Here is a 19,660-nt window from a genome sequence, read left to right as displayed (position 1 = left end):
TTATTGTGACCAAAGTGCAGGACCCGGCACTTGACCCTGTTGAACCTCATCCTGTTGGAATCAGCCCAACTCTCCAACCTATCCAGGTCCCTCTGCAGAGCCCTCCTGCCTTCCAGCTGATCGACACTCCCCCCCCAGCTTGGTGTCATCTGCAAATTTTCTGATGGTGGACTCAATCCCCTCATCTAAATCATCAATAAAGACATTAAACAGAACTGGGCCCAACACTGATCCCTGGGGGACACCATTAGTGACCGGATCCCAACTGGATGCAGCCCCGTTCACCACCACTCTCTGGGCCCAGCCCTCCAGCCAGTTCCTAATAATGGCATATATTTTCTGAGAGTAGAAGTCCAAATGTACGTGGACTTTTCCATTAGGCAGGCAGGAAGTACTTCAGAACCAAAGTAAGGATAAGCAGTAAGTAGAAACATTTTTTGTGCTGGTCAATTAGGGTTTGGCTTGAACTGGAGAACTGGGATTAAGCTCTAGTGCAGGACGTGATAAGGGGAGGTTTTTCATTCTCCACCCTTGCTAAATAGCTCATTTCATGTTCAGATGGTCATCCCAACAATTCCAAACATTTAAGTCCTAGAAGTTCAGAAAAAATCATTTGCGTATGTGGACATTTTTACATAATATATACTACTGTCACATGTTTTTAAAAGTCCAGCAACAGAAAATGTGGCAATTTATTGTAGGAAGCACGTGAATTGAAGCAAGCTGCTGTTCATTACTAACAGGACCAGAAAGATTTGAAGAGAAGAGCAGGAGGAGCAGGATGGATACGCAAAGAAATGTATTTGTAAATAAGCTACACACAGTTATTCTTTGTTTCAAAATGAAAGAAAAAAAAAAAATGTACTCCCTTTTTAGTCCAGCGGTAAAGCATTGGATGTAAAAACAGAATCAGAATTGGTTTAGTCTTTGTGAAATGGGAGACAGGAGTTATGGGAGTTAAGCTATGGGAGATGAATGCTTTTAGTTTCATTCATCATGTGTCAGTGAGTTTCCATATTTTTCTTATTTCTTCATAATGTGTATGCTTGTCTAAAAACCTCTCCGTCTAAAGTTTGCTCCTTGACCCATCTTCGTTGTAACTCTTGACTTTTGTTGATGGTCAAAATCAAAGTTTGAAGGGAGAAGCTTGAGAATGTGTGCCTTCATGTCCTGAAGGTACAAACCCTCAAAGAAGGATGAAAAAACAACCCATGAGATCACAAAAATGTCCCAACATTAGGTCCAGTGCATAATGTTATTTGTTGGAGTCCTAACTCATGATGATTTCTTTTCTTAATTTTGGATTTAGCAACCCACACATTATTACAACCAAAGCTTCCCTTGTGGGTTTCAAAAACTTCAGAGGTGTGGATATGTGGCTTTCACTACTCCTGGAAATGAGAAATGATGCTTTTCTCATGAAGGAAGAGTGGTGGATCATCAGTTTTGTACAGCTCAGAAGGATCTTACAAGTTTAATCATCATGTAGACTAAAGGGAAATAGGACAAGACATGTGTGTTGAAATATTAAATGGAAAAAATACTCAAAGGATATCCTGAAGTGCACGACATGTCAGAATCTTATAAAGTTCATAAACAGGCACAATATCGAATAAACAAAAAACTGACACCTAAGAATAGGATTAAAGTAATACTTTAACTGTAATACTATTAAAACACAAAAGCACCGTAACATTATGTATGCTTTTTTAAAATTCCGCTCATTTTCAAATTTATGTTTTAGGTTATAACTTCTAAATACAACACACTTATGATAATATGAAAATTCATAATAGAAATTAAGTAAGATTAGTTTCTTATGCTCTCTAAGTATCTGTTATGTATCATGAAGTGCAGAAGCTCCTAATACACAGAATTCACATTGTTTGAATTCCTTTACACGCTCTGGGGTCAACAGGGCAAGTAATCATTGATGCAGTTACACTCTGTGTTTAATTTTGACCCAAAGAACATCCCTTCCTTTTTTCACAAGAGGATGTAGATTGGTATGAACACTGAGTAACTTAAGGGTGAAATGTCATTAGATTAAGTGAAATATGCTGAGATTCAGTAATAAAAAAAGTGAGGTTAATCCAACTGGGCAAAAGTATCTTTCTTAGACTGCACCTGAAAAGAATTTACTATTTATTATTAATTTTTTTTCTTATTCTCTGCCTCAGTGCTAAAGCAAAAGTGCCAGAATTTTTGGAGTTCTAAGTCAAATTTCAAGCAACATAAAGCTTATGCCAGAATCAGTTTGATTGAAAAGTTGGGTGTTTTCTTCCTCCAGAGCATAATTAATTTAAAACTGAGTGGCCAAATTTTTTTGTGGCTGGTCATAAACAAACTGCCTATTCTTGTAAAGAAACTGATCCATCTCCTCCCTCCTGCTTATCCAGTGATAAATGCTGCCTTTAGCGTTGTGACTTCTTCATTTAAAACATGATGAAATAACTGAGAGTTTGAGATGGGATGGTCAAAAATGCAATGCTTGAGCGCTGTTCATTCTTCTGACTTGTGATTTTGTCATCTCTTAAGACCTCTTTCAAGTCAGTGCAGAGTGGTCTCTATAAGGTGTGGAGATGACTGGCTGGTTCCAGGGAACCAGAGTACCACGACCAAGATTTTGAAGCAAACATCACCTGTTGTGACGATCTGTGGAAGTTGCTGGGCAACTGTTATAATTCAGTTTATATTTTAAAGTACATCAGTTTATCCTGAGGGCCCAGGCTGGCACAGTGCCCTCAAAGGATCAGAGGAGCTTGGAGGTAATGGCAAGGCCTCTTTGTGCACCCTGTTTGCAGACATGGTGGTTCCCACAGCTTTTCTTTGCAGCCTGAGGACTTGTGTTTTGTGATACCTCAGCCAAGTCACTTCATCTTCTCTTTTCACCATACCTAGCATGGATTTTTCTGTTTATAAGTTATTTATTTATTTATTTATATTCAGTTAGCTATTTTTCCATTTTTTTATTGAAAAATAGTGTAAGGCTCTCAAAAGAGGTGCATTAGATGCGCTTGCAATAGTTAATGTGGCAGCTTTTAGAACTCGGCTGCAACACACCAGCTCTTGTTCTCCTCCATCTGTACTGCTGAATTCTGAAAAGACACCTCACCCTGATGATTAAGGTGTTTGTTTTTTTTTTATTTCTGCTTGTAGTATTCACAAGCAGCAGGAATGAAATGGAACTTTCTTCATCCATATTGTGTTTGTATATTTATTAATATGCAGAAGGAGATAATTCAGATAAACAACCCAACAAATGGAAAGTCGGAGTAATCAACTTTTTTTTTCAAAGATATATGTTTCTAAACTATAAATGCAGGGGGAAAAATTATACCAGTTTTTGTTTTCTATAATATAATATATATTTCTATAACATAATTTTAGCCATTATTTCTCTCTCGTGTACCCAACCTCCGGCTACTGACAAAAAACTCTTTCTTCTGGTTTTACCCTCTACTGCATTCCATTTGCTTCTCTCATGGAAAGACAAGAATCAGAAAATAAATCATGGGAACAACACAATTGCTTTCTCCTTGCAGTTCCACTTTTCTTTCCTCAAAATTTTCCAGAATATCTTTTGCAAGCCCACTGGAGAATTTATGTGAATTAAGGGTTGCAGGAACAACATGACAGAGGCTGATAAAAATTCTGTTGTCCAAAGCACATTCTTCTTTTGTCATGTGAGAAACCAGGAGAACCACTCACAGTGTTGGTTGCAGCAGGAGAGGAGGGCCAGAACATTTGAGAAGGTATTTTATAAGTATACACACAGACTCTTCCTGGATTCCAAAACACACCAACAGGCATGAATTCTTACCAGTGGGTTAAAGGGAAAAGTATTTAATATATAATTACAGAAAACAATAAAAAATATATAATAAATAATCTATAATAAACAGTAATATATCATTAAAAAACTGGAGAACAAGATTTTCAACAATATTGTGTTGATAGAATACATTCTCTTCAGTTGGCAGTGACAGCTGTATGGCCATACTTTACTGAAAACTAGACAGCACCTTATGGTCATTCGTGTATTTTGTGTTATTTATTGATTTTGCAAAAGTATCTTCCCTTTACTGAACTAACTTTAATGATAAGTGGTGTATAGACACAGGAAAATAGAAAGAGCACTAACAGCAAGATAGGGAAGCTTTAACTATGTGATTTCCCATAGCAGCAGGATGTATGTATGTTAGTATCCTTTTTACTCTTCTGGCTCCTGGAGTCTCAAGAAGGAGGTTGGAACTGCAATTTTTATTTTCTGAGGCTGCTTAGTCAGGGACCCTGTGCGATGTAAGTCCATAGTGCAAGTGGATGGCTTGCAGCAAAAGTCCCGTTGGCTTCATGTGTGTTGGTGTGGACTAACAATGTAAAACACAGCAGAATTTTTTTCAATTGCTTTTTGCATAGTCTTTAGTTTTCTTGCTTTCTTTCTTCCTCCATCAGTTTTGTATTATGGGATTTATTTTTTTCTTTAATTCATTGGAATTAATTCTCCTCTGCTGCATATCGATGCATTAGTAGTAGCAGCAGGAGAGAAGAAGCTGCAGTGCCATGGCAAGTGGTTCTCTTATTTGAAGAGATATGCAGTGAACAAAACCAGTGGGAGATCCAGGAATGTCTTCCAAGCCCTGGGCATTCCAGTGGGGACAGAGTTTCCCTGTGGGTGCTCTGTCTGCTGTCCAAGTGCTGAAAGGCACAGGACTAAGAGTGTGCCCCTGTGTTTGGGTCTGTCTTATCTCTCCAGCTTTAGCAGGAGATAAGTTAGTGGGGAACCAGAAGCAGAACATGGCTTTGGAATGAAAAGATACCTGATAAGCAGGTGATTTTTCTGAGACACATGAATTCTGATCTGCAGAAATAATGGAGCAGTATTTTCTTATAGGAACTAGAGAACAGTTCTTTGCTATTTTAAGTGGAAGAATAAATATCCTGTGTTTATGTTAACAGGTCTACTCCCATAATTGGCATTAAAGATTTCATTATGAGACTGCAGAAAAGAAACATGTGCTAACTACTCTTTTTGGAGGATTAATCTTACATAAAAAATTCATTAAAGGAGGCTCTGCTGCATTATTTAAAATGACAACAGGAGACAACAAGCTGAATATTTTGTCATTGATATGACACTTTAAATTCTCCTCCTTATTCATCAGTCTAGCACTCAATTAAATTACATGCTATCAAAATTTTTTGTTGTGAGAAAAAATGCATAAATAAAAAATATGATGTGAGTTTTAGATATTATCGGTATTTTACATTATTCTGCAATGTACGACTTTCTTTTTTTTTCTTTTTTGCATTCCTGCTTATTAAAAAAATGTCAAGCAGATTGATGAATGGAAAATACAAGATTGAAACATGTTCTGAGGTGGCATGACATCAATACAGATTGTTTGTCATTTACACTGGCTTTATTCGAATGGCATTGCTGGGCGGGAGGATTCTAGTGAAGAACTTTGCAAGGGAAAGTTGTCAAAACCAGTCAGCCTCTTGTCACAAGGTAGTAGTTGCATCAAAACAATGAATAACCCCCCACACACACCTTCTACAAATTCAGCTAAGTTCTGAGAAATTTAATTCATGTCTTTTCCTGCATCACGCCAGGCACTGATATTGCTCTTGCATGTTCAGTCTGGCTTTCTGAGATAGCAGGACTCAAATGGATCTGCCAGAGCCACAGTCACTCCCTGTGCAAGGAGGGGAAGCTGCTTTAGACAATATCACACATGTCTGGGGTGGGAATATTTATAGTTTCACAAAAAAAATGAAAGCAGTGAATGTGGCTGTGGTGTCAGTGTGTGTCATGATTATAATTTCATATTGTTGAGTCTGTAGTAAAATTATAACTCTGTTACACTAATGTGCTGCAAATTGTGAATGTGATATACATAGTATGTAAAATCCATATTTGGGGTTAAGACCTATTGCCTCAGAACACTTTGTAATTCCTCTGCTTTATAACTGGTTTTTCTCACAATACTCCCTTTCAGGTATCTAAAACTGCTGCAGGACTGGTTTGTTTGACTGATTTGATTGTTGAATCCACCTTCAAATATTTTTTATTTTGTCCTCCCCCAGTTCAAACAAGAAGTTCTGTGCTCTCCTCCAGCAACATCTGCAGTTTTTAGCTCCTTGATTCCAAGTCCTCAGCTGACACTTTTCTCAGAGTCCTCTTTCCACACCTCCTCTTATGTGGATCTGGACACTGATGTTCTTCCTATTGTTGTCCCGACTCCCATCTGCATCCCAGTGCTGTTTGTTCTTAAACCTGTTTAACTTGTCTTTGTTTTGTGTGTGTAAGCAATCCTAGGATAATAATTCAATGCCTTCCAGCATTGCATTAGCCTACCCCTGGATAAAATAATCAAAGATTGCTTCTCTGTCTCAGAGACTTCTTTGACCTCCTCTCATTTATTCATTCCTGTTCTCATTTTGAGGATGAAGAATTCATCTTTCTCAGTACACTGAGAACAACATGAATTTTTATAATCTAAGTAATAGTCCTTTTGTCTTTTCTCTTTGTCTAGAGACAAACATTACAGTAGTTCAGAAATCTCCCAGTATTATTTTTCAAAGTCGATTTTGTAGTCCTCTTTAAAACAAAAGCAGTATTTTATGTTTGTAGGGAGCTTTACCACAGACAAATTTTTCTGGACTCAAATCATACCTTGGTATAAAGGATGATATCTGCTCTTTGCAGTTAAAATTAAAGTAACATCAGCCAATGTCATCCATAGCCTACTATTTCTTCAAGCAACCATAACAACAGCTGAGACATTTCTGATGTTCAAGTCCTCCAAAGACAAACACTGTGCTGACTGAAAGTCTCACTGTATAGACTGTCACAATCCAGCTTGTAATACACAAACAGCTTCAGTGATACATTAAACTTGCAGTCAAAATAGGGTGGCTTTTATCAAGTGCTGTCACACTAAAAGAAGATTATTCGAGAAGTCAGTGTTCAGATCCAGATTTAAGACTTTTGCTTGAGCTAATCAAGTGATGGAGCTGGTTTTTGAAATTTAGGAAGGGTGTTGAGTGATACAGACTGAGTCAGTGGGGAGCTATCACCTAAGAGACTAAATGTATTGATGATATGCTCATCTTCTGATATACAGCAACATGTTTGAAGAAAAATGCTACTTATTCTGGTGTATTTAGTGAATCCTGCCATTCCTGTGCTACCATGTGGAAGAGCTGGTTTTGTGTTAAGGCACATCAAGTCATTCAAGGACCACATTGAGTAGTTTAAAAACTCATAAGCATCATCCAGTGAAAAATACTGAAGTCTCTTTATTTAAATCCACAGGTAAATGCATATGCATACATTTCATAGTTACTTTAACCTAGAAGTTTACAGGAGCATAGGGTGTGAGGAAAAAGGAAATACAGTAGGAATTTTTTTGGAGGGCAAATATGTTGTGAGAAAATGTAGTTACATTTAAAAATAAGTGTGAAAATAAGTTGTGTTGAAGGATATGAATCTAAGGAGCATTAAAGCCGTAATGAGAGCCCATAAAGCTTTAGAAAACCTTACAGAAGAGCTTCTGGAAAGCCTGGAGTGCCAAAGGTTAACCCACAGGAAACTAAGGGCACTGTTTTGAAGCTCAGTAGCTCCATTTGTTATTCTCTTTAAACGTAAGTTTTCCATACAGGTGTTCTAGTCGTTGATTTATCCAGAAAGAGAAATTTTTGGCTAACTTATACCTGGCCAAATATACCATCTGAAAGCCAGCTTTACATCCCTATTTATTGAAAAATGCCATTATCTGCAACAATGTAGAAATTACTACTTGCTTGAGAGAGTTCTGCATGTAGTAAGATCCTGTAAGATCAGGCTGCCCTTGGTTTACTTCTCTAGATTATAGGATATTCCTTCCACGTGGAGGTGTCAGCTCCTTGACAATAAGAAAATGATAAAGGTAAAGGAATGTAGGTCATTCATGTGCTTGCAACTAAAGAGAATGGGCTATCCAGCTAGTCATCATTAGCAAGCTGAAGCAAAAAAAACATAAATTTTTAAAATGCTGTGATCTCTAAGAGCTTGAAAGTGATGTATCGTTTAAGCTTATAGTGCAAAACCAGGGTATAACCAATGGATGCAGATGAATATAATTGATTTGGTGGCAGGTGCTCCTCTGAAGCTGAGACTAAACATTCAGTTAAAGTAAAAAGAAGCTGGTAACTCTTCACACTTCTCAAAGGTTATCCAAGAAGACTGCTAAGGCATCTGGAAATTTTCACACAGAAAAAATATGTGCCAACACTATGAAGCACTGTTTTATTCATTGAGGACCTAAACATGAGGCCTAACACAGAAATAATCACAACTTTTAGTAGAGGAAATGAGAAAAGATTGTGAAGAACTACAGAAAGACTAGACTAAAGTATGTGAATGAGCATCACTGGGGTTCCTGGAACTACAAGTCGACCTACTGGGATGAACACAGAAATGAATTGTTCCCTTTTTTAAATTGAAAGTTAGGTGTAACACCTCAGGAGAAATATCTGGCTGTGGCTTATTGTATATATTGTGGACAGTTTAATAAACATCTTCACTATTAACCAAACTGAACAACAATGGACAGTTGGGCTGGAACAATCAAAATGCCCTTCTACGCTTTATCAGCCTGAACACTGTGTTTGTTTCTCATCCCCCTCATCCAAATAAAACACAAACATAATTTGAGAGGCAGAGGGGAAAAAAAGCGATTAAAGAGTCTTTTGGATTTGAAAGTTATTGGCACAGCTAGTGTTGAACAGAGGAAGTGAAATGGCAGACTCACGGTGTCACCCCTGGTTTCCCACAAGCCCCAAAGAGACAGGCATTCTCAGGGAAAGAAAAATTTGCCATCTTTAGATTTTTAACTTTAAGACTTTTTATCTCCTTCCCAATCTGACTAACATACCTCTTCATTACATTAGGTTTTTGTGTATTAGAATGGTTCCTTTGTAATATTCATTCTAAAAAACTTGTTGCTCTACAGCCTCGTTGGCAGGGTAATTGGCCCTTTACTGTCAAGCAGTTCTAAAGTGGTAGTTTATTCAAGGGCAACAGTGAAATGTTATTTAGTTCAGTACCCAGCTTAAAAGTTTATTTTCAGGTTTTGATACCCTTTTAGGAAATAAATTTAAGGTGTTATTCTACTTCAATATGGATATGGTGCCACCCTGGAACTGTAGGATTTCTTAGAGTCTGAGCAAAAGGAAATACAGGTGAGATTTTTTTTGGAGGGGGAAATATTTTGTGAGAGAATATAGGAGAATTAATAGTTGTATTTAAAAATAAGTGTGAAAATAAGTTGTTGGATACAAATAAGTTGAAGGATATGAATCTAAGGAGCATAAAAGCTGTAATGAGATCCTCTGCACCTCTAGAGAACCGTACAGAAGAGTTTCTGGAAAGCTTGGAGTACCAAAGGATTACCCACAGGAAAGTAGGGGCACTGTTTTGAAGCTCAGTAGCTCTGTTTGTTATTCCCTTGAAATGTAAATTTTCATTCATAAATGTTCACAGGAAAACTGAGCTAGTCGAGCAAAACCTTGATTGGAGTAACATTCTGTATATTTTATGTATTTACAAACAGATGAATTCAGAGTTTTGCTGGGTTATACACATCCAACACACACCCAATCTAGGAGAGCTTTTTTTGTGACATTTCCTTCTATCTATCTTCTATGTCCTAAGTCAGTGAGATATTTTGAGAGGAGAATTATGACATTGAGTTTGTAATTACTTGGACATGGGTTATGTATAATTGGGTTTTGCCTTAAATATATTCCAAAAATATGTGTTATTTGGAGACAGCAGGCTGTTCTTTGATCATTTTTAAGGGAGGATACATTGGAGCGAATAATGAACATTCAGCTAATCCAGCACCAAAAAAAACTCCCAAAAAGATAGGAAATAATTCTTAGAGAGTAAGGGAATTGTGTTATTGTGTTTGTGGTATAAATGGGGATTTTGAAAATACATAACATATTTAACTACTGTGAATAATCTGCGCATAACAGATGAAATTATAAAAGCTCCATAATATGTTCATAATCTTAATGTGTTTCTTTGCTGTTTTGCAGGCAGACCAGTAATGATTGTAGTTGAATACATGGAGAATGGATCCCTTGACTCCTTTCTGCGGGTGAGGTGCCATTTTCTGATGACATTTGAATAAGACACCATTCTAGGTTAAGATTTAAATCATTTATCACAAATTAATTTCTACATAATGTTATTCATGGATTTTTAGTGAAGAATAGAAGCTTTCTCCCCAGGGTACATTTCTGAGGTACAGTGATATATTAGAGCATGGCTGGGAAAGAAGAAGATTTAAACTTAGGAATATAATTGATTTCTTCTACAAAAGTAGTCCCTGACTTTAGCAAAATGTATTTCAAAAAGTGTTTTTGTGAAAGAAAAGATAAATTGAAGGATAAATGCCTGGTCTTATGGAGGTGGTTCATTTTTCTCAATCACCTTCAAAAATACTCTGTTATGACTTTTTTGGTTGGTGCAGTGTAGAATACACTCAGTAATTGATTTATAATTGTTCATGGTTACTTGCATTTAACAAATTGAATTAGAAAATAGTTCATGGGTGAAATGTCCCGGTATTAATTAGCCCCCAAAGGTCACTAATAAACATTAAAGAAGGGCTACAGAAAATGTGAGTAATATGTTGGCACGATTATATTTAATTTTTCCTAGAAAAACAGAAGGAAAGGATGACCTCCCCTTTAAGCTAAACTTATCCTAAAGTGGTCTCTTTTTTTAACAGAACCCCTGGAAATGCCCCAGAGACCCACTGTCATAAGACCTTGTGGGAATAATTTTAAAGTCAAGTATTTCAAACTTGTCATACAAAGTAAACAGCAGCCCTCACTTGCCCACTGCCCTGCCACTGCCATCCTGCAGAATGGTAAATTTGGGGGGGTGGGCAAGCTCAGGGCAGGGGATCAGGGGCCTGTGGGTCTGTGAACTTGTTTGAAAGGGTCTTCCAAAGGAGAGACCTTAAACAAGGAGCTGTGGAAACACCTGCATGAAAATCTAAGTGGTGGTGATAGAAGGATGATTTGGGAGCAGGAAGAAGGAACTGGTAAGAGATAAGAGTGAATAAGCAGGAGGGAAAAACAGCCAACATTTTAGGAAGAAAAATCATCAGAGAGAGGGAGAGGAAGTCATACAGACAGTACTTGTTTGACAGCTGGTTGAGAAAAGGGGTAGCAACAAGAGAAGAGCATCTGGAACAGAGGAGACTACATCAGAGCCATTATCTTAGATATTTCTAGACACTGGTTCTCACTTCCTTTTTGTTTTGATTATTACATAGTGGTTTTTCTCTTACATTTCTTGTCCTCTTCACTGGCTTTCCAAATAGTTTTTTATTTTTCATTATCAAGACGCACAACAGACATCTGTTATGATGTCAGAGACATGCCAGCACCACAGTTTTTGGTAAGAATCTGCTGATTTCTCAAAATCAAGTTATTTTTATGGAGCATTTGATCTCATCCATGTCTTACAAAACGGGTAGTCTTTAAAAATCAGCCTCCTTGCCTTTCTGGCTCATCTCTCTATCCATCTGCAGCAGATAGATTGCCATTGATTTGAGTACCTGCAGCTTCCATGGTCTCTAATTTTTCAGCAGTGCCCCAGAAAGACTTGCCTGGGCCTGAAATATTGCCCTATGCCTCTGTGTGTGTGTGTGCGCAGAATTTCACAAAGTGAATTAAACCAAGTACTGAAATAATTCATGAAGGAGAATTACCTCTCTCTGAACTGCTCTGGTGTGATATCTATATCCCAGTTTTCCTTCACATGCATCCATTTATCAGAATAGTTACCACTTATTAGGATACTTTAATAGAAACTGAGATCAGCAAAATGATGATGTTACTGTGAAGCAATATTTCTCACATTGCATGGGATATACTTGGAAGCAAATCTGCTGGGGGGAAATGTGAGCTAATAATTTCTGCAGCTGTTTTCCGTGTATATTATTTTACAGTTTCAATTCACAATTCAGATACGGGTTATTCTTCTAAAATGCTTTTAAAATGTACTTTAGATAGTATTCAACATCCCAAAGCACTGTAGATATGTCAGCATTTCTGTTAGTAATTAGCAGAGCAAATGGCTGCAAAGTAACGTATTTAAAAAGAAATCCAGCTGCTTCATTAATAATAGTTGTGTCCTGCAGATATAAGTACACACTTTTAAAAGCTTTTGTGAAGATACAAAGAAACAGAAAGGCTTTATCTTTAGCAATCCTAATGAAAAGCATTCAGTGAATATAACAAATGTTGTGAGATTTGGAAGGGCTTATAAGATAGTCTATCTTTCTTATTATTTAAAGGATCACTTGTAACAGTGCAGTGTTTTTACACAGAGGGTGGAAACAATCCATTTCTCACCAGAAGAAATATTTCCCCGCATACCACAACCTGCAAAAATTCACTGGCATATTCACTGTCTTCCTCCAAAAGCCTGCAAAAATGGATCAGTCTTACAAATTCGAAGTGAGATTCTGTGATGAACCACGTGAGGATGTTCCAGAAGAACTCCATTTGCCATCCTCCTTCTCACAGCCTTGGTGGGATATTTGCTTTCGTGACAGCACAGGTTGCACCATGAATCACAAGCTCCAAGTAAAGCTTCCCTCCCCACCTTGATCCCTAACTGCTAAAATCTTAATAGCTTTTAATTCCCTGATTAGATAGCAGTGCCTACTTTCTGCTATTAGTATGAATTTAACAGCAAGCTCAGCTAAATTATGTCTTCCCCACCTCGCAAAATATCTGTATGCTGGCTGCTAACTTTCAGCTTTTGGGTGAAAAAAAATTGGCGTGGATTTGCAATATGAAGATGCTTCAGATATATTCTTAGTGGAAAGGCATCAGCTACTTAGAACTAATTCTGTAAGATGATGGCAATTAATTACAGTGATTGTGCATCATCAGACATCCTAAATTGCTGAAGACACTTGACACCGAATTTTCCTCAGAAATACTGCATTATTTTTACAGTGATATAAAACTCATTTCCAAAAGACGAAACTCAGTTATCTTTTCTTTTTTTTTTTCCCCTCTAAAAATATAAGATTGAGGCTTGTGAGTTAATCATCCCACAAAAGTACACCTGAAATTTTCTATCAATAAAATGGTTCTTTGACCAGAAATAAGGTTCATGTGGGTTCATTTCTGGTAACACTTAGAGAGATTTCTCTGAAAAAGGATGTGGGCTTCCAGCTTAGTATTTCCTCAGGGGCTAGAAGCTCACTCCTCTTTCAATACTACTCCAACAGCTGCCAGATAGAAGTAATCTGTGCTTGGAAAGAAAGTGGCTAATACTGGGAAATTGAGGAGATCCAGGTACAATTTCTTGTTACCAGTTTCACACACAGACTTTGGATGGGACGTATTTAATTCACCTGCCTGTGTCATGGAGATTTTAGCAACCACTTACTCTGCAAGCACATGAGGAGAGTAATAAAGACAAGAAGGGTTGAAAGGGCAGCTGTCTGTATTGATAGAAAGATGTGGTTAGTAATTAGGATAGGAGTAGTCAGATATGTTTGCTCAGGATTGTTGATAGAGACTATAGAAGATACAACAAGAAAGACAACCAAGGGAGATGCATAATAACAAAAAACAAACAAACAACAACCACACAGAAAATTAGACATTAAAAACAAGCAAACAAACAAAACCACCACAAAACCTTTATAGTGAGCATTTTGGCAGTTTGCAACTGCTGTTGTTGGAGTTGTCTGTCCTCTGAGCATGGCCATGACAAGGTAAATCACACGGGTTTGAACCACTGCTTGGTGACCTTGCAGTCTTCATACATGACACAAATGCAGTCTCATTTTGTGGAGGGGAAATGGTGATGAGTGCCGCGTTGGACTGAAACCTATGCAGCACTTCAGAGGGTGATCCAGTGATAGAACCCAGGTCCAAATCCCAGTTTCACTCCCTCTCTGTTTGTGCTGGACACCACAACATTTTCCTCAGCCTTGCCCCGTCAGATGATTGCAATAATTCCTACAAAAGTCCTTTCCCTGAGGTTTTTCTTTTCACCCTGACACACCCTCACTTATCCCATTCTCTAAATCTATGGTTCACAGATTTAAAGAGTTTACTCTGAGTTAAATATCATCTGCTGTTTTCACAGATCCATTTAAAGGGCCATTCTTTCCTAAAGTAATTGGATTTAGCCACTCATGGACAAGAGCAGGGTGATTAGGAGCCCAGGTGGCTTATGTGCTTGGGGGGGGCTACTGCTTGTTGGATTCAGTTGACAGGAATGATACTTGCAGAGCTTTATGTTGCCTCTGGTCTGCACTCACCCTCCTTGTGCATCACGAAGTGTGGACACAGATTTAAACCACAGAAAAGGAACACATCTAGAAGCTGCCTTTTGAGGATGTTTGTGGCTGGCTACATAGCATCACGTAAAATGGACAAAAAAACCCCTATCACCAGGGTACTGAACTTCTTTCAGTATTTTTCTGCAGCTGCAGACCACCAGAAACTGTCAGTGCTTTGTTCCTGCTCAGTGTCCAAGCTGTGCTGACAATAGTCGTGCAGTGAGGGGAGAACCAGGGCCACAGCAATATTAATCAGATGAGAACTCGTGGTATTGCAGCAGGTTCTGTGGCAGCCTGACACTAAAATAATCCATCAGGCCTATCCACTGCACTGTACTTGTTCACCTTCTTCATAAGGAAGGGAATTCACTCCCCAGGGATCAGTGTGGGAAAGAAAGCTCCTCAGGTTCTACAGCATTTTTGCTGAATAGAAAGATGTTTAGGTTTGAAAGATGCTCCAGGCTTGCCCAGTTTTGGGAACCTCAGAGCTGGTGGAGGAAGGGATGCATTTACCTGGTGTAATCACATCCTGCCTTCTTCACTGTTACTATTTGCCACTGTAATGCTCCTTTTCCCGCCTGAAAACTTGTGACTGACACATTTCCATTCACTTCAGAGAACTAAAATACTTGTTAAAAAAAAGTTAGATTTATTTACAGGCGTGCATAGTAGGTGAAAATCATGTATTTTGTTTTTTCAAAGAGTTTATAAGAAATGTGCATAGTTCCCTGAGAGCACTAACTGCAACAGACTGTACAGCAAATGAAAGCCTGGGATCCAGCCCAAAATTTTAATTCCTTGAGGCAGGTCTAGCAGAGGCTAAGATAAGTGTTACTAGATGGAGAAAATATTATGATATATTGCTGTTTCTTGCAGTAATCGTTATGAAGTTATTCTCAGAGCGGTTTTGCTATCAGGCTCACCTTTTTTTCAACTACAGTTTAGCTGCTACAGCAGACACCTCCATTTAGCAAGTTTGGGGGAAAGGAAGAAAAGAGAAAAATTAAGACTTTTAGCAAGCTCCACAAAATGATGTTGTAAAGTACATGTTGTATATCCATCTAAAATGGCCTCACTAGACAGTCAGCTTTGGAGAAAAGAAGCCAGATGGCTTTCCCTAACTTTAATGGTTCCTGTTATTATTTATCTGCATTCAGAGAGGCAGCAACATTAGAGCTCATAACTAATATTCCTTCTTCTGCCTTCACACTCAGCATTCGTGTGCACTTTTATTTATTGGAGGCACGTTCCTTCCTGGCAGGAAAAAGAGGGCACTTTGCTTTCAAAAGTGACTCTGTAAAGAAGAAAACCTGCACTGGAAACTGCTGATATAATTCTTTTTTTTCCTGAACCAAAATCAGATTGAGCAATTAGAAAGTAAATTTGAAATAATACATTACCTTAACAGTGAAATTGTAAGCAATGTGTGATCTAAGATTACCCTGAGAAGCTGTTGCTGATGCTACAGAGCCAATATTTGTTCTCAAGCAGTATTTTACCCTGCTAAAGAGAGGCAGAAAACAGTATTTCTGATGCTGCTGTGAGAATTTCATTCATAAATACCTATTTTAAATATGTAGATATTTTTACTTAGGCATTAAATATTGTAGATATTCTTACTACCAAGCAACAAGAAGTTTATTAAAAACTGTCTTGTATTTGAAGGCAAAAATAATTTTATAGGTAATGTGAACTCTTTCAGTGTGCTCTTTATCTTTGTGAATTTGCCAAGAATACATAAGAAAGCAGAGGATCAGAACAGAGCCAGTGTCATTAATGTCTTTTAAAAGAAGGGAAAAGAGAAGCCAAGAAATTACAGGCCAGTCAGCTTAATGTCAACTGCTGAAAGATTTTTGGAACAAATTATCAGAAAAGTATTTATAAGCACCTTAGAGATAACAGAGAGATAAGTATGAGCCAACATGGATTTGTCAAGAACTAATTCTGTCAAACAATCTGGTTTCCTTTTGTACCAGGGTGCAGGCTTTGTGAGGATGGGAGAGACAGCTGATCTCCTAAACCTTGACTTCAGTAAGGCTGTAAAACTCTCTCATGAGATCCTGATGAGAAGCTGGAGAAATATGGTCTTCATGAAATTTCTGCTGGTGGACACTGTATTGGCAACGTTCTGTATGGAGGGAATGGAATTAGGATGGAAAGAAATATGGGGTGGGGCTGTTCTGCAGTCTATGTTTTCCCATATTTTTATTAAACTTCTGGATCCTTTGAAATTTTCAGGCAATACAAAGCTGAGTAGAAACTCAGGCAGACAGCAGGATAGAGCTAGAATTTAAAATCATCACAACAAATTTAAGAAATAATTTAGTAACTAATTAGCTTAAAAGTAACTAGAAATAAGTAAGGACAATGGCACAGTTATTCCACTGTGGCTGGAATAATCAGCTCTAGAGTAGAGAACAGAGAATAACTGTTCAGACAGAAGTCTGCTGAAACAAATTACTCTGGAATTTGCAGTAGGTCAGGGACATTTGCATTGCTGTGACAAATGCAAATGGCACCATGGAAACTAGAAATAAGAGTATCCCCTGCAAGGTCTGTAAAGTAAATTTTTCTCTCCCTTTACATTGGTGAGGGCTCAGAGTACTCTCTTGTTTGCACCTTAATTCTTCAGGAAATGTGTGGAGGAGGTGGACAAAGAGTCCATAACAAAATCAAAAAGCATAATTGCCAAGAAGATGAGATGAGTGGACTGACCTAGTGTGAAGCCCAAAGAAAAGGGCAAGAGAGATATTTGGTCTTCATGGGCATGTGAAAGAGCTGCAAAGAGGAATTGCAATCTGTGCCAGTCAAAGCCCCATGCTCAAGGGGGGCATTTTATTCAAGATATGGTATAGGATAAGAACTAATGGCCCTGATAGTCTTTAAGTGCAGGTTAGAAAAGCATGTCAGGAATGACACAGAGTGAAGAGATGATTTATTCCCTGTTCAAAGTCCCTTCCACTTCTGTGACTCTGTGTCAGCTGAATCGCAGTGCACCAGTGTGGGCAGAGACACCTGATTATTCCGGGGCATCCCTTCCTTGTTGCTGTAGCTGAGTGAGGAAAGCAAGACCACAGGTTACAAGGCTGCTACTGCTGTGCTGTCCAGAATAGAGGGCAGTTATTGCATCTCATAATAAACTTTAGAAGGGGTTCATCTTGCAAACATTTTGAATAATATAAAGATTTCCTGTGTTTTTAATGGTTGAAGAGTCAATTAAGATCACTTATTAGCAATTAAAATGAACTAGAGTAATTATATTTAATTGAATTAATGGAACCTATTAATAATAATTAATTAAATCTGCATGGAACTCTGTTAACTGTTGACTAAAGAAGACATTATCAGTTGCCCTCATTCCATGACGATAATATAAACCTGACTGTGCTACATGTGATAGAATGAAACATGGGTTATACTGCCAAGCAATACCAAGTTGCAACTGGAATTTTGGAAGATTTAAGCTGATAAAGTTCTACAATTTACTTTGCATGGTAGAACAGTAAGAAGAAATGCATAGCAAAAACTACATCTTTCACATAGTGACCAGTAGGATCTGCCACTGGTGGGTATGATATAAGTTAGTCACAGACACATCATTTTCAATGCTATTCTCCATGTGAAATAGGATGTAAATAACCTGCAGTAAAATATTTAGACCTATAGCAAATCCTACACATTTCTTAGAGCATAAGGGCATAAAAGTGCTCTGAATTATATGTCAAATAAAAAAGTGGACTTTGGAATGGATGAAAGTCCAGAAACAATACAGAAAAATCCAGTGACCTTCAAAGGGTTACTGGAGAGTAAAATAGAAAAAATACCTTCTCTAGAAGAAAAATTCCGTGGGCTTGTAGAAAAGCACTGAACTGGTGCACACTGGAGCTGGAAACTAGAAGGCAAAAAGGAATGAGAGAAACTTTGGGTATCATCCTTCCTCCCCTGCAGGAGCTGCTCAGCCCATTATATGTCAGTGCTCTTGAAAGGTCTGTAACAGGAGGAGAATATTTCACTTACATAAGGTTTTCAAAAGCCAACTGTAGCTGAATGAAAAAGCTTTTTTTCAGGGCATTTGCACCGCTGCATAAATGCAATGGCAACTACTCAGACATTGCATCTATACTCAGCTGTTGAGAAAAGTTTATTTAGCAAAGCCATTAAAGCCTGATTAAAATTTAATGGAATGATAGGATAAATGTGGTGAGTCCACTGAGGTCTGAATGGCTGCCAGTATTGATTAACACCCTTAAGAACCCAGTGGGAATCCTATCAAAAGCATATTTCAAATCTAAGCTATGGGAATCAGAATAAAACCCTGGGTAAAATCCACCCTATCATTCAGATGAGTGTTTTATGTCCCTAAACAACAAGCAAATGAAAAAAGATAATGGAAAGTTGCCAAAGGATTGTACCTGGGGATTTACACACACTGAAGATACGAGGCCAGATTTGTACTTGCAATAATTTCATCAAACTAGCTGAATTTTCCAAGGGTTAAGTATGGCCGCAGTCTGTATCCAGATCAAATATTTGGATATATTGAAGGGTAACAGTTTATAGATTGTGCAGGGACACAACTGGCATGGAAACAGATGCAGAAGTGATTAAAAAGAGACTTGAGAGAGAAGACTTTTGCTGGTGGGAAAAATGTAGTTGTTCCCATGGCAAGGCTGGCAGTGAAACAATATAAAACCAAGCATGAGGAAAACAGATGCAGTAGAGGATGTGGAGAAATATACAGAGGGAGAAGGAGGACAGAATAAAATTGCAAGTGGTATGTTAGCAGGTCTGTCATTTCTTCAAAGGTGAAGATAATAAGTTTGAACTTTTTTTGTCAAGGCAGAAGCGGAAAGAAATTTGAAAGGAGGGAGAGAATGGCAAAAGCATGAGATTGTTTTAAACTCAGGCATTACTGCTATACTGGTAAGGCAAATACTGAGATTTGGAAAGAGTAGGAAAAGGTTATGTTTTATGAAAAATTAATCAAGCATGGTCTAGGTTTGAAAGAGCAGAAATTAAAAAAAGAAGGAATGAATGCTTGTGATGCGAGAGGACAAAAGGTTAAGGGAGGTGTTGCAGATGAATCTGAGGTTTGTTGAAAGAATGGAGCTGTTAAGGAAGATAAGCAGGAGGTGAAATCTAGAGGTTTGGGGGCTGGGTTTTTTGGTATTTTGTTGTGGAGGTGGGAGGGACTTGATTCATCATTTTGCAAAGTCGGGTGCTGGCACTTTGTTCCAAATCCTAATTCTACAGTTAGCTAAAAAAAAGTTATCCATACACGG

The 19,660-nt window shown here is 38.0% G+C and overlaps 1 protein-coding gene across 6 annotated transcripts in view; it reads left to right on the top strand.

Moving 5' to 3' along the window:
- The window catches only part of EPHA6 (EPH receptor A6), a 455,633-nt gene that overhangs the window by 373,747 nt on the left and 62,226 nt on the right, over positions 1 to 19,660 (top strand). For all 6 annotated transcript variants that reach the window (XM_032678076.1, XM_032678079.1, XM_032678074.1 and 3 more), the window contains one exon: positions 10,090 to 10,151. In XM_032678076.1, coding sequence (XP_032533967.1) covers positions 10,090 to 10,151 — 62 coding nt within the window. The remainder of the gene's footprint in view (positions 1 to 10,089; positions 10,152 to 19,660) is intronic.

The sequence above is a fragment of the Chiroxiphia lanceolata genome, chromosome 2 (assembly GCF_009829145.1).
Source record: "Chiroxiphia lanceolata isolate bChiLan1 chromosome 2, bChiLan1.pri, whole genome shotgun sequence".
NCBI classification, from domain to species: Eukaryota; Metazoa; Chordata; class Aves; order Passeriformes; family Pipridae; genus Chiroxiphia; species Chiroxiphia lanceolata.
This window is presented reverse-complemented; position numbering and strand designations above follow the sequence as displayed.